This window comes from Falco naumanni, chromosome 13 (assembly GCF_017639655.2).
Source record: "Falco naumanni isolate bFalNau1 chromosome 13, bFalNau1.pat, whole genome shotgun sequence".
NCBI classification, from domain to species: Eukaryota; Metazoa; Chordata; class Aves; order Falconiformes; family Falconidae; genus Falco; species Falco naumanni.
Window position 1 is genome coordinate 20,244,459 of NC_054066.1, and position 27,875 is coordinate 20,272,333.

The 27,875-nt window shown below is 39.8% G+C and overlaps 2 protein-coding genes across 10 annotated transcripts in view; one reads left to right on the plus strand and one right to left on the minus strand.

Annotated features, from left to right (window-relative positions):
* Window positions 1–1,059: 1,059 nt before the first annotated feature.
* On the plus strand, window positions 1,060–20,916 carry DCUN1D1 (defective in cullin neddylation 1 domain containing 1). Of its 3 annotated transcripts, none has more exons than XM_040612976.1 (7): window positions 1,060–1,184; window positions 9,971–10,187; window positions 11,460–11,628; window positions 12,210–12,340; window positions 16,144–16,226; window positions 16,470–16,566; window positions 18,084–20,916. In XM_040612976.1, the coding sequence occupies exons 1-7, from the start codon at window positions 1,182–1,184 to the stop codon at window positions 18,161–18,163; spliced, it is 780 nt and encodes a 259-aa protein (XP_040468910.1). In that variant the 5' UTR covers window positions 1,060–1,181; the 3' UTR covers window positions 18,164–20,916. The 3 variants fall into 3 exon arrangements, with proteins under 3 accessions (XP_040468910.1, XP_040468909.1, XP_040468911.1); XM_040612975.1 differs by lacking the exon at window positions 1,060–1,184 and adding an exon at window positions 1,757–1,853; XM_040612977.1 differs by lacking the exon at window positions 1,060–1,184 and adding an exon at window positions 9,143–9,405.
* ATP11B (ATPase phospholipid transporting 11B (putative)) overlaps window positions 18,670–27,875 on the minus strand; it is a 74,790-nt gene continuing 65,584 nt past the window's right edge. For 2 of the 7 annotated variants that reach the window (XM_040612968.1, XM_040612970.1), the window contains 2 exons: window positions 24,678–24,751; window positions 23,161–23,337 (listed from right to left, as the gene is read on the minus strand). In XM_040612968.1, the coding sequence (XP_040468902.1) occupies window positions 24,718–24,751 (34 nt within the window). In that variant the 3' untranslated portion in view covers window positions 23,161–23,337; window positions 24,678–24,717. Of the gene's footprint in view, window positions 23,338–24,677; window positions 24,752–26,644; window positions 27,757–27,875 lie in introns of those variants that run through there. The other 5 variants (XM_040612964.1, XM_040612965.1, XM_040612967.1 and 2 more) reach the window with 3 other exon arrangements.

Below are 27,875 nucleotides of genomic sequence, written 5' to 3' on the forward strand. Positions count from 1 at the left end.
AGCTCAGCAGGAGATGAGAGAACAAGAATTGGATCGCAAACCTTTGTCCTCCGCAACTACAGGTTGCCACTACAGTGAGCTTCATCAGTAAACGTTCTGCTTCCCCAAACCTCCCCAGCTGCCAAAAGCCTGCAGTAGGTAGAGTAAGCTTTCCTGGGAAAAAAACAACTGTCTGGGATATGGTACAAACTGTGATTTGACCCTTACAACCTCTTTTGCTGTACTTCTACGCTACTGCAGAGAAGGCTGCATCTGTCGACAGCCACTTGGAAGCAACAGCTTTCCAAAGGGAACCACAGCCTCTAGCAGGAAAATGTTCCATAAGGAAACGCCTGTAAAGCAGCTGCCCCGAGACCTCACCTTCCCCAGGGCTCCATGGCTGCTCCGCAAGCCCCCGCCGGCAACCCATCCCCTACGGCCCGCGGGCTTGTCCCGTCCCGTCCCAAGGCCCGTGCCCCGGGGCTGCCCCCGACACAGCCCGCGCAGCCCCGCGGCGAGGCCGCGGCAGGCTGCTCCCACTCAGCCCTCGCAAAAGGTTTTAGTTTTTTATATTTAAGCACATAAGGTGTTTTCCCGGCGGAAAAGCGGGCGTGGGGTGACGCGGGCCGCGGGTAGGGAGCCGGGTGTGAGGGAGCCGGGTGTGAGGGAGCCGGGCGGGCCCGGGCCCCGGCCGCCCCCACTGCCGCTCCCGCCCGCCCGCGGCCTCGCCTCGCCCCAAGCCCGGAGCCACCCCGCTCCCGACGCCGCAGTAACACCAAGGAGAGCGGGGGGGCTTCGCTTCGCTTCCCTTCCCTTTACCCTCCCCTTCCCTTCCCCGGGCCCAGCCCCCCCGTGCGGCGCCCCCCACCTCAGCTAGGTGCGACGACCGACCGCCATCGGCGCCGCAGCCCCAACGCCGCGCTGCGGGCGCCGGCCGCTGCCCGCTCCTCCCGGGGAAAGGGCGGCCCCCGCGGGCAGGGGAGGCTGCCGGGCCGCCCCCCCGGCCACAGCTCCCGCCCGTCGCGCCGCGGCCGCGCAGCTCCGGCTCCCGGCGCGGGGGATGCGCCGCACTGCGCATGAGCGGGAGGCGGCGGAAGGGCCCGTGAGGAGCCGGGAGCTGCCGCCGCCGGAGGAAGCCGCCGTCGCCGCCGCCCTCAGTCTCCGCCTGAGCCGGGAGGGAAGAGGCCTGCACAGCCCTCAACATGGTGAGCGTCCCCCCGGGGTCGCCCCTCGGCGCGGCCCGGTGCCGCGGGGCTGGCCGGCCGCGGCGGAGCCGCAGAGGCAGCCGGGGCCTAGTCGTGGCGGGCTGGGGTGTCCGGGAGCGGCTCGACGGGAGCGGCGAAAGGGCCGGTCCCGGGGGCTCCGCAGTCGGGGCGCGATGTCCTGGGGCCGCGGGCGCCTCGGGCCTCCGACCAGGCAGGCGGGGAGGGCGTGCGGGGCCCGGGGAGCGCGGCGGTCGGGGCTGCTGGCCGCGGGGCGGGCGGGCAGGAGGCTGCGCCGGGGCAGGGGCAGCGGCGGGGCCTAGGTGGGGGGCGCCGGGCCCCGCGGAGGCCGCCGGGCGCTGTCAGGCCGCCTCCCGGCCAGGCGGTGCCCGCTGGCGCGGCGGGTGAGGGCTCGGGCACCTTTGTGCGGGACGGGGCAGCGAGCGGCGACTGCGGGCAGCGCGGTGTGTGCCCGCCGGGGCCGTGAGCCGCAGCGGCTGCGGGGTGCAGGGGCTGCCAGAAACCGAGGGGTGCTTGGAGTTTTCCTCAGGATTTCAGGTGGCTCAGGGCCCATAAGTACGCTGTCAGTTCACTGGGAAACTTGGATATATTGGTCCTTCTTGAACTGGGATTATGTTGGAGAATTTCAGGACAATTTGTTTTGTCGTTTTGGTAAGGCTCCTATTCATGTAAGTGTTGTAAAGGAGTACCTGTCTATCTTCCATTTTCTCTGTAATATTTTTTTCCTTATAGCTGAGGATTTGCTGTAGACTCTCAAATCATCTGACTTTCTCCCATCCCTCTTCCAAAGAGAAACTGCAGTGGTTGGAACAAAACTTACTGTTTGCCTAAACAAAAGAAGATGACATTCCTCAGCAATGGGGGGGGGGGGGCTTACTGGTCTCTTGCACGGTGTCTTATGCACCTGAGGGAACGTGTCTGTAACCATACTTCTGGTCCCTGCCAGTATGCAAAAGCTGTACAGCTTTAGCTACAGCTGTACTGTTTAAAGTAGTATTTTCCTGTAGCAGCTGTATTGTCTTAGGAAGGATGTAGGAGGGAGTCTAAGATCTACTGGTGTACACTTATTGGTATAAAGATATCTTATACATGCAGTTAATGTTATTCTGGCAAACAGTGCTAAAAGCATATTAAAAAAAATAAAAATGTCACCTTTACCTGATGGAGTTATGTTGGCATAAGAATTTGGTTAGCCAGGTTTTAAATTAGTGGTGCAGTATACAGGCCTCTAAAAAACTTGGCACTATGTTACTGGTATAATTTTTAATTGAATAGTTTGATGTAGATCTTCACTTGAGTTTTTTTATGGGAGCTTAAAACTAAAGTCTGGGTAAAGTTAAGACACCTCTACAGTCCGAGTGTAATTCTGCAGTTCTGGGACTGTCTCAAATAGCACTTATGCAGTAATGTTACAGAATTTTGTATGAAGATTTTTTTCTATAACGAGCTGTCTCACAGTATATGCAGCGCAGGTATGCAAAATAAATACACAGTTGATGTCTTGTACATACATATATTATTGGCTGGCTATGTGGTTAGAAATTTAAATTGAACAATACTGTAGTAAGTGGCAATATAACAGAAATTGTGAGGCACGTTATTCTGAGAATAGCTTTCTCTGAGAAACAGCAGAATCCTATCTGCTTAGTCTTCTTGGAAACACTGAACTGAAGAACTAGCAGATACTTTCCGTGGAGCAATAATATACTGATAAATTGGTATTTATCAGATTGGAGAGAGTCTCTGAATACACTAGTCATGGCCCTGAGCACAGTTGTTAGGCCCTATGCAAACGATTGTTTTCCAGGTTGTGCTTGTTGACTCTGACATCCAGGTGAAAGGATGACATAAGACACTGAAGTGAGGCTAAATGACAGGCTGCAGCTTTTATAACTAGTAAATACAGGTATGAATTGTTTCTAGTGCCCAGGTATAGGATTCTGTACCTATACTTGTGGTATGCCAAAATCCTCTATTTAGTTAGGGGAAAGAGTAGGGAGACTTCTTCACGGAGATCTGAAGTTGTCCACCCAGAAACATGAGATTCAACATCCCGTTTTTCTGCCTGTATGCGCTAGTGCTCTGGCTAGTCCTTCCAGTGGCTGCAGCAGGTTCCTGGGGCCAGGTTGCTTGTCCAGCACAGCAAATGCTACGGTAGAGGCTCCTGCAGCTGGGGCCTGGCTCCTGCTCGCCCATGCAGCACCACCAGTTCGAGCACTTCTGGCTCTGACTTGGGGTTCATACGGCCAGTGCTTTCTGGGCAAAGGTTCCTGGCTTTGAAGTGCCTTTGTCCAATGTCTGGAAGGAAAACCATTACAGCAGCCTGTTAGACTCACTCTGGCCATTGGGGCAACTTGAAAAATGTTTTCTGTCCGCTGCTCAGGTACACCACCCGGACAGCATTCCTTGGATTGCTGATAGCTATCTGCCTCTCTTACCCACATTTTCACTTGAGCTGAGTAGCATCTGTAGAAGTGGTCTCCTTCACCTTATCGGTTAGTATGTTTCCGCCTCACCTCTTCATGAGGACAAGTAATGTGCCTGCAAATCAAAACAGAGCAGCAAGCTGGTCCATTGTACTCTAAGCCATCTTCTCTGAAGAGAAGAGCTACTGCCTAGGCAGTACTATTCTGAATGATTCAATTAATTTTGGACTATGTGTGATAATCAAGGGAGGTGTGTGAGTTTCCGTATCTTTATCCAGAGCCAAAAGCTAACCTTCTCTCTATTTACATTATCTATTATATTGTCGGGTTCGTGTTCTCTGAAGAATATTTCTATGCTGATAAATACATAATTTCTTACTGCAAACCTCAGGTGACAGGAAGTTGTAGAAATCTAGTATTACAAGAATTTAATGGCTGACGCTGTCTCCTGTGATGATGTTGTACTTCATGACATTGTTATGTAGTGTTTAACTCAAGCTATTCTGCAAGGCTGTTTTGTACTGTGTATATTCATGTCTGTAGCAGTTTGTTTATATTAATTGTTTTTGGTTTTGGTTCTCTCATACTAAAACTTGTAGATTCTTGGCATTATGCTTAGGATGGAGTAGTCGGAGTGCTAGACAAGATGGTGCGTGATCTTGTTTCCTCTCCAGCCTACGAGAGAACCCTTTGAACTTACACTGTAAAATCACTTTTAACTAGAGCCATGAAAAAAATATTCAGGAATATGAGCTACTCTGAGAACAAGGTGTGAAATTTATTACGTAGCTCTTGATATTTTACTCATGTTTTGGTGGTGCCAATGCAAATGTAAGGTATGAATGCGGCTTCTAATGGCTGAGTAGAGCTTCTGCCCCCGACCAGAGTTAAGAAAGCTAAACAACTGACAGCTTTGTTTTATCCTTTTTTAATTGAAAAAGCCCTGGGTTTTCATGTTTCCTTAACATCTCAGGTTAACATGAATTACCTTAAAACACTATTACAACTACTGCATTCTTCTAGGTAGCTATATATTGATCTTCTACAAAAGACTTTCTACCCATATGCCAATACTGAAACAATTTTATCCCCTAAAAAAGTTACAGGGTGTAAAAAGCAACTTTGATTTTATGTTGCTTGTGATTTTTTTTTCCTTGCATTTTATATCTCAAGAGACCTTGTACATTTTAAAAGTTTTGTTCTGTTCCATTGCAGACAAATGGATTTTACACCGGTTTGAAACAGAAGCTTAAAAATGTTCTGAGAATCATACTTTGTGTGCCCTCTTTTTGAGAAACTGCTGTAGGAAAATGTAGTTGAAGGTTATGTTTGTTTACATTACACAGAAAGTATGCTATTTACTTAAACTGGTTTTGTCTTTAACTTGGATTTTTATGGTTTTCCATGTAGTATACCTGTATGCTGTCACAGTTGGTGGATTAAAATGTAATTCAGTGTATTCATAGACTTCTGTTGTTGTGATGAACTTTTGTTTTCTTACCAAAGAAATACTCATGATTTTGCCTTTTAAACTTTAGCCGTGTATTTGTTGAATACAAGCAGTAAACCAGATTATTTGGAGCTGTCTTGTACATTGCTTTAATGGATACAGTCCCATGTGGAATGATTCAGATGCTGTAAGGGAGCAATATTCTCTTGACCATTAATGTCGCATAAAGATGCCACAAACCTGGCAGTTGTGATAGGGTAGGGTTGTGACATGCGCAAGCCCGTTCTGTGTGCGGGCTGAAGTTATTCTGTTTGAACTGACGTCACTGGGGTCCTTTGAAAGTGCAAGGATGCTTCCGGCAGCCAGGTCTCTAGGTAGAGTTTAAATGCAGTTAGTATAAAAACCTAGACTTTGTGGATGTTGATACTATTTTAGAAAAGGCTTTTACCTGTCACGTGCATGAGAACTTAACAGGCTTTTCTGTGAGTCCTGACTGAAACAAAAGCACAGATGTCACATCGTTCAAATTCCTTCAGTTAGCAGTGAAACTAGCAGGAATCAGATCATCTGTTGGCAGTGGCTGGGAAGGGGAAGGTGAAAAGCAGTTACTCATTAGAGAATAACTGCGAATGCCTTCTTTGGGGGCCCTAAGGAATTTTGGGCAGGGATGCTTCAAACTGATTGTGCACTGCTTGTCTAGCTGGTGGCCGCATGCAACCTTTGAGCAAAGTCCAAGAATAGGGTTTTGGTAGGAATCTTCAGCTCTGGTCCAGGCAGCGTGAGATGAAGGTTGTTACTGTTTCCTATGGACATTATTCAGGAGAGTGGAGCCCTCATACAGCTATTAGCTATACAGAAAATGTTGATGCAAGTGTGCAGAACTAATCTTTGCATTTGAGGTGGCTAAAAATTGAGTGCAGAAGTTAAGGAAAGACAGCCATGTAGTCAGAGTTGGCATTTTTTTCCTTCTAGACTGGGAAGGCTTACTTCCCTAGATGGGGGAGAGTTTCAGTCTGAGACCAGAAAAAAAAATATGTGGGGGATAAAAAGCCCAAGTATTTATATATATATATATGTGTTTAATCTTTCACTGAAGTATCTGATCAAGGATGTGTTATTGAATTAGAGTTATCAAATCTGGTACTTCATGGGGAGAGGCAAATTTTATTTTTAAAATCTATGTTATAGCATCAGTTGTTTGTTAGAATGATGTAATTATTGTAGTTTTAAGAATCTACATAATGTAGCTTTTCATTTGGAGAAGTTATTCTGTATTTTGAAAGTTAAGTTCACCTTCTGTCTGTTACAACATAGAAGGCAGCTTGGGTATCACACAAACTTCATCAAAGGCTTGCAGGTCTGAATTTTTCCTTTTCCCTTTACCCCATGGGGTAAGACTTACTAGAAAATTTATTGCATTTGTTTTCCATTGTTTTTTACTTGTATATTTTAGCAAGACAGGTAACTGTTAAATAAAATTCTGTCCTCCTTTTTAACTAGTGTTAGAGTTGAGCTACTTTAAAGGGATTGCATTGCATTGCAGTACATACAGCTGCAGCGCAAGGTATTTGTTGCCTGATGACTACAGGATTAAAGGTTACAGGGTGCTCTGGCTTCTGTACTGCACACTTAAAACAATAATAGCCTGTTAGAGCTCGGCTTCTAGAAATAGCCCTTAAAAGTGCAGAAGGCTTGGAACCTGTTCCTGCTTGAAGTGTGGGTTTTTAATGTGATGAAAGAAGGGCTATAATAGGATAATAAAAACTCAGCAGTAATTTCATCTCTTGCTGTCCTGTCCTAGGCCTTCAAAGAGTTGTCCAGTTACTTAGGATGTGGAGTGTCTTGTCCATGTTGGCAAGCTTCTGCGGAAACATTCATCAAATATAAAGAAAGAGCTTTGGCACTTTTTCACTAAAAATAGACTCGTATTTGACCAGTGAAAATACTGTTATTCCAGAAAAAGATTATGGCGGAACAGTGTGATTTATTGCATCTTAATATATTACTGAATGCTATACTGATTGGTGTCATTAGCTGTTTGACTCTTGGCATATTCAGTGTTCTTTATAAAAAGGTTTTGTATTGTTACAATCACTTAGGGAGTCCCATGTGCGGGAAGATCTCATGTGCACACCTAGGATTTAAACTTTATCATAAAAGTGATTTAAGCGGCATTTTTATGATCTAATTTCATTCTCCTTTTATGTGACAACACACAAAATACACTACCTTTTGTGGTCTTGGGCATCGGTGGCAAAGCCCTTTTAAACCTGTTCATTGACTTTTTGTTGTATGTCATTGCTTTTAGAGTTTACCCTTGCAGGATAGGGCAGAACAAAGCCTCATAAGGTTTTACAGAATACTCAGTACTAAAAAGTCTGTGCATACTTATGTCTACATGTTTAAAAAAAAAAAAACAACAAAAAAAACACCAAAAACCCAACCAAACAGAAAACTAATGATTAAAGGCACCAGTTAAAAAACAAACAAACAAAAAACCCCAACAACCAAAAGAAAAACAAAAAATACCAACAAAAACAACTAAGGTCGTATGTGTCTGCTCTATAGTGCAGCTGAGTCTGTGGTGATGCAGCAGTCTGGCTGCGTGGAACTGATTTGAGGAAGCTGGTAACTGATACAGAAAATTAGCCTTGGGATTGTGTCATCTTCATTTGGGATTTCATTCAATGGTTTGTTTACAATGTATGTTTTTAAAAGTGCAACTAAAAATGCATTAGTCATTTCTGGAAGTCATTCCACATGGCTTTGTCAGCATAAGTGATTTTTGTGTGTGAGTTTGAGCTCGGTATTGTAGGGCGCCGAATGTCTGCCGTGAAACTTGAAGCATGCACAAATTGTCAGCAGCAGGTCTTCACAGGACCTGCTCTGATGGCTTGACCTTTCCCCGGAACCTGAAACTCTTGAGTTTCAGAAACATGTTTGTAGCAAAAGGTCCAGCGTGAGAAACTTATTCAAGAGTTTCAAATAAAGCAGACACACATTGTAACTTTAGAAGTAGTATAGCCTAAGTAAATGTCACTGTGTTTAAGCCTGCAGTATGCCCTAAAATTCTGGCTTCACCTGAGTATTGTATCTACAGGGTGGTTGTGATTTGGGGAGGGATTACAAAAAATATTTTTTTTACACGGGATCTTTAAGGGTGTTGGTCTGTTTAGTATATTATGTGAGTGTCTGTTTAAGCCAAATGTGTTGCTGTTGTACTTTTAAAAATAGTTTGAAGCTGGTAACTTAACTACTCTTACAACTAACAGGTTCACATTCACTGTCATCAAGCAGCAGAAAAACGATTTTGACTTTTAGGATGGATGAATTTGTGTTCTGAAGCTAGGGGTTTTTTTGTAATGATAATATGACACTAATTGTCCTTTAGAACTAAGAGCTTGAGCTTGTACTGCTCTTGAACATTTGTGCTTTGGCTGACGACAGTTTGTCCCACTTAGAGATATTTTTTTTGGCCTTTTCCTCCATACTCACCGAGGAGGAGCCGTGCACTTGGAAGTTACACTAATGAACTCAACATACAAGTTTTGGTTAGAATGCAGGGTCAAGCTACAGTAGAAGTACTTGTGCCACGTGAGAAGTCCAATCCTGACTTAAAAATCAGAACTGCTGTTTACCAATTTGTAGTACTAGGAGTCTTTTTGCTTTGAATATATTGAGTGAACTTTAAAACTGAATTTGGATTTAGTGCAAGAGCTATGTGATTGCTTTCTTTGGTCAGCAGTTAGTTTTGTGTAACGAATACCCTTGAAATACTGAGTGTGCTTCTTGTTATCAAAAACATCCTTGGGAATCCCTCTGTGCTGATAAATCACTGGCAGCAAGTTCTCCTTTCAGTTTTGTGCTAGAGCGGAGGGGCATGTCTCTTGGCCTGGGCAGGAGGCCTGAAATTCCAGAGCTCTCACCTTGGCTCCTCACTCCCTTGCCTGCCTCTGGCAAAATTACTTACCTTTTTTTTTCCTTTTTTTTTTTTTTTTTTTTTTTTTTTTTTTTTTTTTATTTAGCTTCAGTTGCTGCACCTGTGAAATGGAGACAATACCTCCTCACAGGAATGTTTTGCAAATTATTAGGTGGAGTTGAGCACCTTCAAAGTGAAGAATCTAAACAACAAAAAAAAAGATCTTTAAGCTATTTTGGTGTGTAGCTCCCTGAAACACGTGACCCAGCCTAGTGGCGTTTGGTGCCATCGAGAGGCAAGAGATCCTGTCGCTGGCAGCGGGGTCTCACCCCTTGTCCTGTACTAGCTGGTGTTTCTGTTAGTTCAGGCAACTGGGACTAAACGAATCGCCACTCTCTTTTGGTGATGGTAAGCTATTAAACGGCCTGTTCTGCAGCATCTGTTGAGGCAATTAATCTATCAAATATTTTGATAGCCATGGGCTTTATTCAGGCATCTCAGTTGCCCTTTTTTGGTAAGTGTAGTGTTCTATTAAGAGGAGGCTTTTTTCTTTTTAAAAAACAAAAATTGGTTTAAATTAAAGTGTCCCAATTTACAGCTGTATATGAATTTGCTATGCCCTTCAGCTCTCTCCAAATATGCAATAAGAACACCCATCTTTTATTTCTGTGATTGTTTTGTCGGCATGATTTTTGTGATCATTTAACTCAGCTTTGTTACAAGGTAAAGTACCTAGAATGAAGGTAAGTTTAAATTAAAAAAAAAAAAGACAATATGTTGGCTTGAGTGTCCGACTGCCCCATCAGTTAGAGGAAGTTTAACTGCTTGGGAAAATTATAAAAGGTACTGATTAAAAAAAAAAAAAAAACCAACAAAGCAGTACTGAGGTTGTGTCCTTTTTTTGGTTTTTGTTTTGTTTTTTCTTTTTCCTCAGTAAAACTTTTCTAGTTACAGTATTGTCTGTTTTTACTAGAACAAGTTGAAATCATCACAGAAGGATAAAGTGCGTCAGTTTATGGTCTTCACACAATCTAGTGAAAAGACAGCAGTGAGTTGTCTGTCTCAAAATGACTGGAAGTTAGATGTTGCAACAGACAACTTTTTCCAAAATCCTGAACTTTATATACGAGAGAGTGTTAAAGGATCATTGGACAGAAAGAAGTTAGAACAACTATATAACAGATACAAAGGTGAGTACTGTGAATTTTCAGGCTTATTTCCTAGTTGTATATATGTATATATACTTAATTATAAGTATTGTTGCAGCTGTGCTCTTGTGCTTGGAAATCTTAACTGACTCTTTTAGTTTTGTTTTCCTGTTCGTAAAAATACCAATTAAAGGAGAATATGTGTAGGCTTCTGCTTCACAAGGGTTACATGCTTTACGTGCTCTAAATATATGTACGTTTATATGAGATTAGGGTCTGGAGCTGGGATTGTGTGTACAGTGAGTAACTGTAATGGTGAACACAGATTTTAGGTGGTTCTTCTAGGGAAAGCACATCACTCAGGATTCCTGACAAAGTGAAAGGTTGCATATTAAGGATGGATTCTGCCTTAATTTTTATTCACCTTGGGCTTATCGTCAGATAGTTGCAAACAGAGCAGAAAAGAAAACAAAGTCTCTCTATGTCTTATATAGGCAGTGTTCAACTGACGGTGTCCTACCGCAAATAGTAAAGTGGATTCAGTACAGTAGAACAGCTTCTGTGTTTTAGCACTTCAGAAAAATCTAAAAATGAGTGCTATGTTTTCTGTCAGTTTTCATATGCATGCATAATCCAAGTACCATTTTCCTTAAGTCTTTGTTGGCTTACGTTAGTAGATCTTGGTTAGTGCACTTGAAATGTGAGCATCTCACTTCCAGACCAGATGTTGATTCCTTCGTGGAAAGAGGAGTGTGCCTGGCTGACTTGGAATCGGTAATGGGGCAACGTAACTTTCCTCTTGGAGGTTACCGTGTCCAGTCTCATGCATGCTGGTGATGCCAGAGAATGCATAAAACTAATGTTGACTTGGTAATTTATGGGTAGATTTGATTATTGTATCAGTACAGCTTGTAAATGGACACTGCAGAGTGGTTTATAATGGTACACAGATCGGCATTCTTACCAAAAGTGCCAATAATTAAGTGTGCTGGTGGGAAAGGGCCACTGTTCTCTGTATGGAACGAGTCGGAATACCGTGCATATTATTAGGCAGAAAACAAATATTTGTGCTGCTTTTGTCTCTCAGTGAAAACAACATAAGCTTCATTGTATGGGAGATTTTATGGTAGTAACTGCCACAGTTGTTGAAGTTTAACCATTGAAAGTTTAATTTTGTTTTTAAAACAGTTACTTATAAGGGCTGATCCCAAAAATGGCTTCTTGAAAACGTTTGCTTATCTTAAATGCATTTGTTGAATAAGTCGGCTCTTTCAAAAATCTGTTTTTCTTAACGCTTACGTTTATATCCCAAAGATCCTCAAGATGAAAATAAAATTGGTATAGATGGTATACAGCAGTTTTGTGATGACCTAGCTCTTGACCCAGCCAGCATTACTGTACTCATCATTGCATGGAAATTCCGAGCTGCAACGCAGTGTGAGTTTTCAAAGCTGGAATTCATGGATGGAATGACTGAGCTAGGGTAAGTGTGCAGTAAGTGTTGGGCACTGACAGTGTAACGCAATATCAGAAACTGGAATGTATGGTGAAACAGCCCTATTTTGGCAAATGCGCAATCACGTTGTCCTTTCAGACTTCAGAGACATTTTGGAGTCTTAGCATCACTTGTCTGCCTCTGCTTTTTATGTGCTGGGTGCTTAGTGACCAAAAAAGGGAGGCAACTTTGAGTCCCGCTTGCCTGGCTTGTCTTTTTCATTTAGTTGCCATAGGGCAGCTCAAGTAGGTTAAGCAGGGATGTTAGTCTGCAGTCTAGCACACCTGGGGTTTCTCTGCCAGATGAGAATGTAGCAGTCCTTATCACGTTTTTCTAAAAATCTAGCAGATTATAGAATCTGATGTATTAGCTAGTAGTGCAAATGGCAATGTGAAGAAATAACAAAAAAGAAATGAAATTGTTGTATAGGTACAGACTAATTAAAGGCTTCCTGAATCTTGTTTTGATAATTGTATTGTATTCCACAAAAGTTTTATAAATTTTTAAGTTGTAACTCATGTTTTATGGCAAAATGAATAATATACAAATAAACGGGCTTTAAAATGCAGGTGTGACAGCATAGAAAAACTGAAGGCCCAGATTCCTAAAATGGAGCAAGAATTAAAAGAGCCGGGAAGATTTAAGGATTTTTATCAGTTTACTTTCAACTTTGCAAAGAATCCAGGACAGAAGGGTTTAGGTAAGTATGTGTTCTTAATTATAAACATTTGTTTGTAAACATGGGAAATGACTGATTAAAGCAGTAAATGAAAGCGTTGTTGTGATCCAATGAGTCTGAAAGATAACCACCCTGGGATAAAATAGATCTCACTGTTGTGAAAGGCAGATGTCAATTTAAGGTGTTCAAATTGATAGAAATATCTGCATCATTAATATAGACTACAGAATTTTATGAGAGGGTTTATTCTTTCCCTAAGAACGTGTGCAGTTCTCAGAGGCACAATGGATTATGGCCTGACATTAAAGGTATAATTATACCAGTTAGAATTTGCAGCACTGAACAGATTAATTGAGTTTTCACTTTTAGGATAAATTTAAGCTGTAAAACTGATTTCTCTGTAAGTACACTTGCAGAGTCTCTTGTAACACCAAAAAGGCTTGCAAAGGTCTTGGCAAAATAGAATTGGAGTAGTACAAATAGATCAAATAGATTTCTGTGTCCTGGGCTTGATGCCTGTTGCTGTTGTGCTGTTGGTAATAGGTGTCTACCTGCAGCCTTTCCCCCTCCCCCGCAGCTCACTAGATGTCTTCTCATTATTTCAGAGCTCTTCTGCTGATTGTGCTTTTGATTAGTGTTAACAGGTGAACTAGAAGAATCAATTGTTAAAAATAATGACAGAACACCACGGTTCTGATGGAACTAAATGAACAAACTGTAGATCTGTCTATTCAAAACAGCAAAAACGAGGAAACAAAACTTTCTTTCAAGCAGTAATGTTAACTAACCAGTGTGTGTATTAATTTATATACAGTGTAGATGAGACATGAGCCATAACTGATATTCCATGACTTCGTAACTGTTAACTTCTTAACTCTTTTACTTTTGAGAAGAAATGAAATACTGGAAGGCCAGTAGATTGGCAGCTTCTGATTTTATTTTTCCCAGGAATGAAAATGCCTTAAACTGACTGCCACTGACCAGCTTTGTATTCACATGCTGTGAAGAGATGAGTGTTCTGCTTTGGTTTTTACGTGTGGACCAACTTCTGGCTTAAAATGAATATTGAAAAATAAGCTCCATGTCTTAGTTTTGACTCTGTCATTCTTGAACATCTTTCTCTGTCCTTTGTTTTCAATTGGATTGTGAGTTGCATTGTCTTAGCCACGCTCTTTTAGCTTCTTCAAAACTGTTTGAAAGTGCTTGTGCATACTTGTAGTCAGACCTGAATCCTGCATGTAAATGAGTGGAGTGATTCTTATTTCTTCTAGAAAGTCATGGTAACTCTTTTAGGTTGCTACAACAAGGATAGTAGCTGAATTGTGAGAAGGCAGAAGTTAGGTTATGGAGAGCGTCAGTGTGGAATCAGTTCTGCAGTGTGAATGGTTGCAGGGGTTTGGTTTTTTGTTGTGTTGTTGGTTTTTTTTGTGGTTACCTTTGTGACATTTGAATGTTGTTTTTAATCTTTAAACAGCTTTACACAACAATAAGTATTTTGCAGAATCCCTGTAAGGTGGTAAAAGCGAAATGACAAATTGCAGTATCATAATTACATGATCATTATTAATTAATTTTCTCCAAGCTTCAGAATAACAGAACTGCTTGATGTGATATTTTACCTCTTATTTTCTTCTCCATGTTTCTAAGGTATAAGGAAAACCTACACTCTTTTTCCAGTCCTACCCCCTACCCCCACACCTAGTGCTATATAGAAATGAATCTTTTGATATCCCAGATTGAACAGACTTCAGTAAAAACGATTTACCAGGAAAACTAAGTTCCTTGCTTAATTTCTCCTTCATCTTAAAACTGCTTTATGCAGGTTACCTTCTAGCAGTGACAAAGACAAGTGTAGTTTTCTCAGATCCTTATAGCATATACGTAGCAGAAGGTGGGGGTTTTATTTGGTTTTATTTTTAAATCTGGGTCTGGAAGAGGTGTAGAACTGAACTTAAAATCTGGATGCTTACCAGACCTTTTGGTGCCAATAAATATGCAGTTCTAGGCATAAATTTATGATAGGGCAGAATAATTCAGGAAACCCTGAAGCAAAAGAATATGGGGAGAAGTACAGTGCTGAAAAGTAAGTGCTCCTAGTTAGGCAATTAATTTTGGAGTGTCTAAGTAACTGCTTGTAGGAGCTTGCAAAGTGATTTTAATGTATATTGGCCTCTAATCTTCCAAACATTGTGTAGTAGTTCAGGCACAGTTCTGGAAATGTGTTTCCTCTGCATAATTCCTTACTACCATGTAAGTACTGTGGGTGTCTTAAAAGTTCTTGTGATATTTGCATCTCATCTGAGAATACCTTTTAGCTAATATTAGTCTCAAACATTGTTTGCTTCTCTTGCATCAAACTCAAAATGGAGCATATATTTTGAGACTTCCATATTTGATCCATGAGGACTTCCCTGAGCATTCTTTCACTTTCTTACGAAAATCTAAAATTATATCTTTACTTTAAAACTTTGTGATTTCATAAAATTTCTTTCGAAACACGTAGTTTGTCCTAAGGCATTATATCTTTGTGCTTTACATATTTGGACTCACGTAATGAGTTTGAGGTTGCAGCATCCTGAGAACTGTTGTTGAAGGCCTTTGGTTACCCACAAGAATAATCTCAAAATTGTGTAAGCATGTTGAAGTGCACAGTTTCTTTACAGTGTTTGTTTACAAACCACTATAAATATGCAGTGATTTGATGACCTTGCATTTTTTATATGTCTGCTATTAATGCATCACAAGTAGATAAAATTTAGTTTTCTAATCTGTTTCCTTGAGGGACTGATCAGCTTAATCTGAAGTTTGTATCTATCAATTTTTAGAAAGACAGTAATTTTAATTGAAAGCTGAAGTGCATATTTTTTTATTTGAATTTTCTGTGAGATACTTAGCCTTTACACCCTTTAATAAGTTGTCATTTTCATCTATAGCTTATTTACTGAGGAGTAGTGACTTCTGTTTAATTTTTCACTGCTTCTTGAAACTCAAACACTACATTTTTGTGTGAAATCACGCCCCTTTGCAACTGATGGAAAATCTACAGATTTTGGATACGTATACTTTGGTCAGGAAGCAGCATAATGTGAACTTGCTAGCTGAGAAGAACTTTTAATAACAAAGATACTAAACAATTCAGAAATTCTCCCTATCACATCTGTCTTCTCTCCAGCAATGCAGAAGTTCATGCTTTTTGTTTGCTATTGATTTCATCTAAGATCTACTTTTTTTTTTTTTTTTTTTTTTTTTTTTTTTTTTTTTTTAGCATTTTGGGTGCCTGGGGGAGCGAGTGGTTTTCTTGGGTTGTTGCATTTTTTTCTTTTTTTTCCCCTGAGGTGTAGTTGCTCATGTGCCTCTTTGTTCTCACAATAGAATTGTTTATGGAAGACTTTTGCTAGACAGCAAGATACTTAAGAACTTTTGATAAAAAAGAAGTCGCTTAACTCTGTAGCCTTTTGGTGTTACTGTACGTACTTGGTGATGGGAGATTACAGTTAGTAGCATTTTGTAGCATTGTCCTGTTAATGGAGATCACACTTGGTAGAGATTTAGAACTCAAGATACATAAATTTCTTTTATCAGCACTAATAAACAGTAAATGCATGTCAGTTTAGCCTTTGGCAAATACCAAGGATGTATCAAAATCTGTAAAATACTTGTGTAATGCTTTTTATTTATGGTTGCCTTTTTGTAAAGGATCCATGAGTATATTTGCATTAGATTATTTTTTTAACTTTTATGAATACATGGTTCATCTTGGATACCTGTGGAGATTATATATTTGAAATGTGTATCTCTAAAAGTAATGTATTTTAATATTACAGATTTAGAAATGGCCATTGCCTACTGGAATTTAGTACTAAATGGAAGATTTAAATTTCTAGACTTGTGGAACAAATTTTTGTTGGTAAGTTTAAATCTTTACATAAACTGGACTGCAGTATTTTGAAAACTTGGAAGATAATAGTGTATTTCATCTACCTAGTAATTTAAACATTTTTGACCCACATCCTAGGTAATGCACTTCATAGTGTGAAAATAGAGAAATATATTTTGGGGATATAGATGTGTCCAAGACAGTAAAAATAAATGTGTATAAGGGCTTTTAATTTTTATTTTTAAAATATAAATTTTCCACTCTTCCAAACAGGAACATCATAAAAGATCAATTCCTAAGGATACCTGGAACCTTCTTCTAGACTTTAGTACAATGATAGCAGATGATATGTCTAACTATGATGAGGAAGGTAAACATTTCTATTTTCTTTCATTAACTTTAACTGTGTTTTATGCTACCTTTATTACTGTGTATCTGCTTTGGCACAGCTGTCCAGTAACAGCATAATTAGAATATCACTGGTGATCTAAATTCCAGTTAGAGCTAATTTAATGCATGTTGTTATCGTCTGTACGTTACTGCAGGTTTAAAAAAGAAATGCTGAAATGTTCTTAAATCAGTTTTCTTTTTTTCTTCTGTCGGAGCTCAGAAATTAATTATTTCATATTGAGACAAACCCCAATATTTGTCCATTTTAAAAACCCACAGATTCTCTGTCAGCGCAGTTCTTGGCATCTTCAACCAAACAACTGATTAATGGCCTATGCATTTCTTCGCAGGGTCCTCTGGTTATTGCATTTCTTAGTCGGGAATATTTTAAAGTTTGATTGCTTCAGTTTATGTGAAGATTGGACGTTTAATAATATAAAAGTAAAGCTGGCAGCATGCAAGGATTGCGAAACATAACTTACTTCCTACCAGATGCGTTTCTTGTAAACTTCTGTATTGATCTTTCCTCTTCCAGTCCATCTATAGCCAAGAGCAGCTAACTGCCTTCAGTCGCTGGCAGCAGATCAGTTCAGTGAGGGGAGGAAACTGCAAACTTCTGATTCTTCCAGAGCAGAGGGGAGCAAACTTCTAAACTTTAATAATTATGGATAGCTCTCATTCCCTTATCATGAGCAAACGGGCTGCTGCCCACAGTAGATCGATGTAGTTTAGAAAGATTGAAGGCAGAAAATATGTTTTAACGATTTGGAATAGAAATATTTTAAGGGGGAAAAAGCCCCCCAGAACAACCCAGGGTTATTTAACCTTCGCAAGGCCATCATGCAGATGACTGGGGACCTCTTTGGATATGGCTGCCCATAACATGTAAAATATTGATAGGCATTTTAACTACTTCTTGATAAGGAATATGTAAGAGTATTAATACCAGCCTTCTAGGCCTTTTTACAGTACTGCTGGCTATCAGGGCATGTTTTGCTGTGTTCAGGTATGGCCAGGTGCTGGCTCTAACAGATGAGCATTGCATTCATGTCAGATCGTATTGTGAGCAGTGAGTGAGTAGTATGTTACTATATACTGCTGCTTACAGCATAGACTGCTTCATCCAATGTTCAGTGTTTTTTAAGCAGCTTCTGCCATCCTGGAGGTCAACTTTGAGTTCTGGTGCCAAAACTGGGACAGTTTTAAGCTAGAATTTTTGTTAGCCTTTTTTCTTTTTTTGGTCAGGAAGATGAAGGAAGTATGACCCGTGAAAGTGATATGTGTTAACTGGGGTTAAAGGAAGTAGACATCTTCAACCAGCTCTTAAATTTCAAGCAAGAAAATCAAATGACAGTTTTTTTTGCTTGAAACTATGCCTAGGTAAATTGGAAAGTAAATAACTTGTTTAGACCTGAAGCTTTACAAAGAATGCCTTGTTGAACCGAGTTCTTATGTTCTGGTCTGTCTTTTTTTTTTTTTTTTTTTTTTTTTTTTTAGGGGCATGGCCAGTTCTTATTGATGACTTTGTGGAATTTGCACGCCCTCAAATTGCTGGGACAAAAAGTACGACGGTGTAGCACTAAAGGACCCTTCTAGAGTGTACATAGTCTGTACAAATACCTGAAATGGAAAATTGCACAGTCAATTTCTGCTGGCTGGACTGAACTGAAGATCAATCCTCACAATATGTCTGAGGGTTGAGACAAACCTTTAAGGATACATCTTGGACCATATCATATTTCATTCTTCTGGTGGTTTGGGCTTTTCTTCTAGTCTGGACCACTCCTGCCTGTTAAAATTCCAACATTGTGGATTTCATCATGGATTTTTTTAATTTTTTTTTTTTTGGTGGACCACCCTAGTTTCATCTCCCGTAAGTCCTAGAAGCTTTATAATTATTTTGAGGTTTCTGGTTTCACATAAAGCACAATGCTGGTCATCATCAGACAACTATTGTATGGCATCTGAATTATACAGATCAACATCAAAACAATTTTTAAAAGAATCCTTAAATATACACTTGGGGCTAGTTGCAAAGACTGTATTGATAGCACTTCCTGTAAGAGTGATATATTTAAGTGTACTGGGTCTGACTTTCTTTTTTTTTTTTTTTTTTTTTCCTTTTCTGGAAAAGTACAGGTATCGTCTAAGTGAGTTTGATTATCTGGTAAAAACAATTACAGAAATAACCAAGAAAACCCAAGGTTGTTGATACTGGGGTATCTAGGTGCCTATCTAAATGGTTTGATTGTACATCAGCTGTCGGTGAGAACAGTTGAAGTACAACACAACTACTGTGCACTTAAAGCACCCGTGTTTAATGTTATAGTCGGCCTTCAGTGAGCGTCATTGAGATAAGCTGTGTGCGTCATGATAGAATCTAATATTCTCTAGGTTATTATCTAAGATATCGGATTTCATTACAGTTTTGAAATGCTTATCTGTCAGAGAAAGGTTTTTCATTTCTGTGGAGATCTAAGACTTGAATATACTGAATTTGTGTCTTAAATGTTTGCTACACAATACAGTATTTTAAATTGAGACATGTAATTTTTATGGTTGAGGTATGATGAAACAAATGGCCCTGTTGTACAAGAAGCTGGCGAGTTTGTGAATCTAGATTTTGAAACCATTATCCTGAGAAGTAAGTTAAATCTTTATAACATAGAGGTACTGCCATTATGGATGACACCCATCTTTTAATTATTTTGTTGAGTTTTCCTTAAATTGACGTATCACTGTGGTTGCCAAATACAGAAATTACGAGTAAAGCTTTCCCAAACAAGCACAGATGAAATGTAAAAATACTACACTGGCTTTGTTTGCCTACATTATTTTGTTGATCAGCACTACTTCTTACCATCTTACTGCATTTAACTAAAGCAAGTTCATTTTGGTCAAAACAGGTTTTATCAGATGCAGTTCTTCTTTCTTTTCAATATTATGGGAACTCTTGAGCTGCTTTCATGCTAAACATGGTCTTTTATTCCTCAGTTACTTGTGAAGAGATTTGATAAATACGACTTTGTAATACAAGCTGGAAAATCACAAGCTCCAGGAGAAAAGACAGAGGGTAGTTACAAGTAAGGACAGAGGTTTAAGTCCATGCTCTAACTAGTCCCATGATAAGGCCAGAATTATTTCTGAGATGAGCGATTGGTACTTGCACAAAACAGCAGAACACTTTTATGCAGATGCCAAAAGTCTTTTAGGAAAGAACTGACTGTTGAACTGCGAAGAGATTTTTATTTGTACTCCCTGATGCTGACCATAAGGCTAGCTCCCCTCGTTGCAGTGCCCTCCTAGGAAAAGCCAGTTGTGCATTTATTTCAAGAATACAGTTCCACAAAAACACTGCAAACTTTCTCCAGCTACTGGCATTGGCTATGCCAAAAACCGTGTGTGTTGCTGCTTTCAGTATTTCCTTTCTCAATTTTGTGTTAATATAAATGGGGATTTGAAATTATGGGGGGGGTGGGGGTGGGGGCGGAAGAAAGCTCTAGAAGGTATCTATGCGTGCTGTTTTCTGTCTTGAGGGTTTTGGTACCGTTTTGGATTGATTAGTTCAAGTATGCTGTGTTTGGAGAGGAGAACTGACTTGCTTTTTATCCCAATACAGCCTTGTCTCTAAAAAAAAGTCTGCGATTGGGTAGTGGCGTAATGCCGTGGTGTTTTAAAGAATATTCCTTTTGAATGCAAGATCTTTTCAACAAAATAGTGTTGTCATCAGTTTGGTACTACACGCTTATAATTACTGTGTAATTATAAAGAAATACGTAAAACTTTGACTAATGTTGCAGAAAAGGGTTATTTGTGCTATGATGGCATCTTACAACGTTTTTCAAAATGAGTGGCTGAAGTAGAAACATTGATTTAACAGGGTGTTGTTCTAAGGACAAAATGCCTGGTTACAGGGAATATTTTGTATTGAAACGTGCTCAGATGTGGCCATGTGTTTTTTCCTTTATATATTTGTGTGGTTTTTCTTTTTTTTTTTTTTTTTTTTAAGAATGCAGACAGTTGCTTACTTGGATTGCTTTAATTTGTAAGTGCTTACGTCTCCAATTTGATGATCTCCCCTTGAATGGATCGATTTAATTTTGCCAAATGTCAAAAAAAAAAAAAAAAAAAGGTAAACTCCAGGTTTGTAACCTGTTTTTATACGTTAAATATGTACAAAATTAGAAGTGCCCTGATATAAAACACTTAATCTTGAGATTATATTTAGTAAAAAACCATCATTTACATATCTCTGTAAGTTCAAATGTAACTTCTTACAATCCCTCTCGTTACCAACAGAGGCAATAAAGCTCCAGTGAAATTGCCATGATTTAAGTCTTCTTATGCATTGTTGCAGTGTATTATTTGTAAGTCTTATTGCTGGAGTGTGCTTTTAAGCGGGGAGAGGGGGAGGTATGGAATGCTTCTGCATAAAATACACTTTCTTGGTAAGTTTGGGGGGATTTAAGCATAAAAAAAACCTTACTCTAAATGGTTACAAGTACAAAACAGCCCTGAGCTTTCCAGCACGTGAAGGAAGATGCCACACACAGTGCAGCCGTTTAACATGGATGAAGACTACCGCACATACAGAAGGTGACTTTTTTATGCTGAACCTGTTAATAGGTAACTTACAACTTGCTTCAAAACTGCTTTACAATGAAACCCTTACTGAGAAATACTTACTTAAGATTTATTTTTTTTTAAGAATGCATTTAATGAACTTTTGCAATTCACACATTATTGAAGTAATACTGCCAGAAGTCTCTGTAGAGTTTACTTGAGTACGGTAATGCTGAATGGGTCTGGTTTTTAAACCCATGGTGCCATTCAGGCCGCTGAGCGTTCAGAGTAGACCACACCATTAAGTATTGGATAAAATTATAATTTTATCCATCAGAAATATACAGTCAGCTAAACAGTACAAAGCTAAGGGCTAAGTATCTGCATGAGTAAATATTAAGAGTTTTGCTACAGCTGTCTGTAACTCAAACCTGGCCCTTTAAACCGGTACAAAAATCAATGTCCTCCTGGAAGTTCATCCACTAATGTTAACAGAAGCTGCCTCACTGTTGTTATTTGAATGTTTTACATGAAATTACACCAGTTTCCTTTCAAAACTCAATTCTGTGTCTTCAGCGTATAAAATTTCCAGGCCTCCTCCCTTGATGAGTTCATTGGCCAGCTGGCAGGCAGCAGCATGAGCACCCTGCAAAGCAAATTACAAACAAGAAGCTGCCCGGGAAACCTGCGAGGGTGAGAGCTTGGTTGTTTGCTATTGAAGAAACAAAAGCTTAGCGGTGCTGGGATTCACCGCTAAGCAAGCATCCCAGTAGGCTCCCAGGGGAGCTGAGGCTACTGGACCAGCAGCTGGAGGGCCCCCCCCCCCCTTACATACAAGGCGCATAAAGTTATTTCTCCTTGCTGGTGGGCTTCTCTCCAGCCAGAGAAGGCAGCAAGGCGAGGCTTCACGTCAGTGCTCCTGAGGGTCTGGGAGGGGTGGAGGTAGATCTGTGTGCGCCTGCTGGGAATGTACCTTCCGCCTGGCCACTGAACGATCCTGGCACACAGAGCAAGCAAGCCTTGCTTTACTCTGGCGTATTTGCCATAATTAAAACAATGACTCAGCTAGAAGTGAAAGTTTTATTTAATAAATATACTTTTAATAAACCATTTTTAAAACAACTTCTACTGACCAAGCTGTACAATGAGCAAGCACACAGACTCGCTGTCAGAGAATCAAAAAGAACATGAGGCAGCCACAGTGTCAAGAGGTCCATAATTCTTTGTACTAATTATTGCTACGGTTTCCAGTTGCCAATGCCCCTTGGTTACCTAAAATTAAGCATCAACATCTTTAAAAAGGTACTTCTTGCAGTTCAAGTTTTTTTCTTCAAAAAAGCAGCAGAACTTGATCACTCTTCAATAAAAAAACAGGAGTCTAGATGATTCATTACTTTTGCATGCATAGGACCTGAAATCTCTCACAGGCCTGTAACTAGGAACTGTAAAAATATATTCTTTGCTGCAGTAATGGTATCTTCTTTATACCTGAAAGTGAGTCTTTTTTAACAGTTTTCCCCTTTCTAAACTATATGCCCCATAGATTCTGTTTTCTCCAATTGCCAAAATGTAAAAAAGTTGAAAACCTGCTGATGAACAAAATAATTTCCTTTAAAACTGCTGAGGAAAAGATTACTGTACACCACAGGCCACTTAGGTGCTACGTCTGGGTTTCCTTCAGACAGGTCACACTTTGTATCATACAGAGCAGTGCATTTCATTTCTTTCCACTTCATGTTACACATATAGAGGTCTTTTAGCCCATGGCCCCTCCGGTTCTACCCACTTCCATGCATTTATACAAACTGGAAACAACAAAAAAAAGTCGTATCTACAGTGCTGACAATTGTATGTACTTATTGTAATACAACATCATAGTGTGGCAACAGCTAGAGCAAGGCGGATACTTCAGAGTGAAGAGAACATTCCTTTTAACAAGAGCCACAGCAACTTGGGACAGCAGGTAAGGTCTCTGTACCGAGTTTTCTGATGCCTCTAGGAGCAGTATTTAGCTGAAGGAAAAAAAAACAAACTATGGAAAGCAGAAGCCTTGCAAATACCGATGCAGATGCACTTCTAAGACGACTGACGGCAAGAGCTGATAACAGCCATGAGCATCCAATCTTTCCTCCTCCTGTTATAAACTGAGTCATCCCAACAGAGAGCAGAAACCAGACAAATCATGCCACTGGAAGCAAACAACAGAAGCAAAGAACGTACAAAACAACCAACAATAAAAATATTCACAGGAGAAAAAAAAAAAAAAGGAAAAAAAAACCCCAAAAACCTAGATCTGCAAAGAAGGAAGTCTAACTGGGAAATAATTTAGGAACAGAAAAAAAGGCTAAAATTAGTCGATAATGAATGGTTTGCCCAGTTTTAGGAATAACTCCTGTAAAAGAATGATGTCTGTGTAACAAGCAAGTGCAGTGACCATGGTGTCAGAGCTATTCTACACCACAAAAACGATAATCTCAAAATAAATGGTTCATAAACATTGAATTTCACCAAAATCACTAATATCCCGAAGTATCAGAATTATTAAAAATAATGTAGACTACAGGTTTGAGACATTGCTACCACTAGAAAATGAGGGTTTTTTCCCCAATATAGAAGTTATACTGTCATAAAAAACCTGTGTTTGAAAGTATTACCAAATGTGTCCGGTAAGAAATTACAGTTGTCTAATATGCATTCTAAAGTTGCATAACCTTTTCTCAAATCATCTTTTGCACTAGAAAACAAGAAAACATTCTGAAAATGTAAAGCCAAAATTCCCAGCATTCCTTCCTTTGTATTTTTTTTTGTTCCCCCTCCCAACCTTAAAAAAAGTACAGAGTATTTGAAGCAGAGTGTTATTTACATTTTAGTTTGTCAAACAGTCCAGAGCATCTTCCTACTTAATCTTTCCCACTGCACTCTTTAAAAAAGCCTAAGTTTGGCAACTAAGACCTATGGTTTTTTCCAAGTAACAAAAGCAAACCCTATTTTTCACAGAACAAGACCTAAATTCTGCTGAGAACTCAATCTTGTTCTGAAGGTGGCTACGGAGAAGGTGCTTCTTCAAAGACACTGCATAGTAAAGTGACTACACACCACGCTTTTAACTACAAACATCTACTATAGGCTCTTCCGCTGTACCTTACAGATTTCAAGGGTAAGAGGTAATTCTAAAACATTTCCTCTCTATGGCACATCCTCCCTCCCTCATTCATACTTTAACTCAGAGATGAACACTTGCATTATACTGAATTAGCTGTATTTATTTTGTTCATTTGTCATGAGGAATTCTACACTGAGCCATGCACAGTGAACGGTTTCATACGCTTCAGCTGTCAAAGAAACAACATTTTTCTTCCTTGAATAGAAGCAATTTTAAGATTTGTGACATCAGTACAAAACCACAGTCACTTCTCCCATCCAATGTGTTTGTCAGACCAAAATCTCTGGTCTTACACAAACCCAATTCTATGTTCTTACTAAATGAGAAATTACTGACTTAAATGTACTGCAAATAGAAAAATATACCTTGGCAGACAGATGGATTCTTAAGTTCTTCCTGAATTGTCTAAATGCATGTTTCTTCGGTAACCTTACAAACACTGGGAAAAGGGAAAGTAGGAGGAAAGGGAGAAGAGGAGATGGAAGGTTTTAAAGAAACGCATAATGCATGTAAATTATTCTTCAAATCTAGGACTGTGCTTCTTTTGTGCAAATATATTTAACACATTTGTGTGGTAAAAGCTAAAATATATGTATGTACAGAGCTGAGCCCATCTAAATGCTTGGAGTGGGGTTGTATACCAAAGCCTCTGCTTTCTACTACACAAAACTTACCACAGTTTATATTTCAATACACGATGCACCAACCACACAGACTAATGAGGTTACATGGCCACACAAACTGACGGGATGAGTAGGATGCTATGGCTGACATGGACAAACAAGTACTTCTGAAAAGTGACACACTGTGATTTAGATATAAGAGATACAGCTAAACAGCAGATATCTGATTAGAGTATTTCAAAAGATTCTTTACTTCCTAGGTATCCATAGCAGTATGAAGACTAAGAATGAGAAGCTACCAAGAAGAAAATTGCATTTTTATATAATATTTTATCTGTTTAAAAATAATAAAGGAAGTTACAGGAGTTTGTGAAATTAAGAGTATTTTGTTACTACCACGTATCTGGATAGAAATTTTCTTGGGGACTGGAGAGATGACGAACAGTTTACTGCATCTCCACATAGGAACCAGGTCTCCAATAGATGCGGTCAGACCAGTCACCCGTTAATACCTATTACATGGAATATGTAAAACAATTTTTAGTGATTCTTAATCACCTGGACACTCAATGTGGGGATCTAGTGTACAACTAGAAATTTTCAAGCCTAAGCTTCACTGCACTTCAGCATTTGAAGACAATACAGATATGAACTATGACAGGTAATTTAAACACATTTAGTGGAAAAGCAGGCTATATTTTGATTTTGTTTCTTCTGTTTCGTAATTAATTTTTGAAGCTTCTTAATCAGTTTGTGAACTGGTCTTCATCTATACCAGTAGGACAAAACCCTCATGTACTACATGTTCAGGTCACTACCAGTTTCAAAACAAGGTTGCAATGACAGTTTCTTTCCTACACAAACACTGCCTTGAACAGGGAGAGCCCACAGTATCTGCAGCCTCCCGTTTATAGTGAGGCTTCCAGCCGCTAAGGCGAAACTCTAGTTCCAAGAGGAGAACTGAAATAATGCCGGTTAAAGTCATATCCTTGTTTACGATGATAATGAACAGAGCTGTTTATAGGTAAGGAATATCGAAAGCATTTGATACAAGGAAAAACGGACCTCTTGAACACCTCCCCTCCTGCAGCTCACTGAACTCAGGACAATTTGGGCTGACCACAACAAGAGGGATATACTCCTCTGGCAGCAGCCCACACCCACCAAGACGTCATAACAGGAGGGTAAGATGTGTCTGCCTGAATTATGAAATAAAAAGTATTTGCCATTTAAAAATTTGCTCAGGAGACAGCACTTCATCAGTGGAAACTTGTGCAGGCAGGGTGAAAGCAGCTAATACTAGTTTTGTCCAAATCCTATGCTTAACCGCATCTTCATTAAAGAAGTTCTTGAAGGGGTTATTTAGTCCGTGTTCAATTTACAGTTTATTCCACCCAGAGATAACTTCAATGTGCAGTTTTACATCTTTCGCTGTCTGACAGGAAGATCCTTCCCCTTATTGATGGGACTTCAGGGTCAGAGACTAAAAACGGGATGTCCAGCAGCAGCAGCAGCATTTTTACCAGCCTCCAGCCATAAGAACTGCTGTACCTAAAACAATGCTCTATAGGTGCCCTGGCGGCAGCACCTCCATCTCATCTCCCACAGCTAAAGGCAGCCAACAGTTTACTCATCCCAGCTGAACCAACAGGCGAACATTGCTACCCAGCCCCAAACATGCAGACACGTTTATACTGGGACAACAGATGTACCTGCAAGACGTACCATTCAAAGCTCCGTCTGTGCAATTTGCTTTTATTGGCATACTTAGGTATCAAAACATTGCCATCAATGCCTCGGATCCTTCAGATATATGAAGATAATTAAGCATTAATTGTATCTCCAAAGTACAACATGACCAAACATAAACACATGAAAAAGTAAAACATGCAAAAATTCCCCACCTTTGAAAGGATTAATAATTAAAAAAAAATTTATGCTAGTGAGACTTCTGTACAATGCACCGATTCTTACACATTTTTCCATGTCAGAATCAAGAGCTGTTAACAAAACATGCAGGGCATAATAAGAGATGACTGGCTTCTGAATTATAATTTAAGAGAACAGTGAACTGTTATATCCCTTATTATTCCAAATTATTAATTTGCTAAAGTTAGCAGTGTTTTTCAAAGTAATGACTAACATATTGCCACTCAAATACTAGCATAAATATTTGAATTGTATTTAACTCTCAAAAATTACTAAACTGACTGCTTATAGAATACAGAACCGTCCATGGAAATAACAAAATGGATTTGCAAACTGCTAAGACTGTATCTGTAAGAGACAGCTGCAAATTAATGTGTGTATTTAAAGTGAAGGGTCATCATGAAAAATGCAACTTTAAAAAAGTTTCATTGTGCAAATTCAGTTCTATTGGATCACCTGAAATTGGGAGGAAAAAGATTTTTCTCACTGTCATACAGTGATGTCTCAAGTATCAAATCCAAGATTCCAATCTGCTCATATGGTATCAAAAAAAGATTAAATGGTCAGAGGTAAAAGCGGTCCTTAAAAAAAAAAAATTAGCAATTTGTAGATATAATTAGAAAAAAAAAAATACTGGAAGCGATTACTCTCCGGGTGACTTACGCTAGGCCACAAGACAAGCCACAGTTTGTATTTAGAAGTCATGCTAGTCTTTTCTAGGGCAGGGACGTAACACTGAGCTTGCTTCAGAGCCTACTACAGGTGTGTGAACACCACATGGCTTTCACAAGGCATTTACAAATGTCCCTGTTAACAAGTGGGTGAGTCCATTGTGGAGAGAGTCAAGATGCTTCTGTCGTTGGCATAGAAGGGATCCGATGAACTCCATGATCTAAAGTAACAATAAAAGAAAAGTTTGGCTGACTGGGGACTTATAATCTAAGAGGTGAGGAGAAAAATCTATGATAAGTGTGTTATGAGATTAGAGAAATAAAACTCTTTAAAAGATTA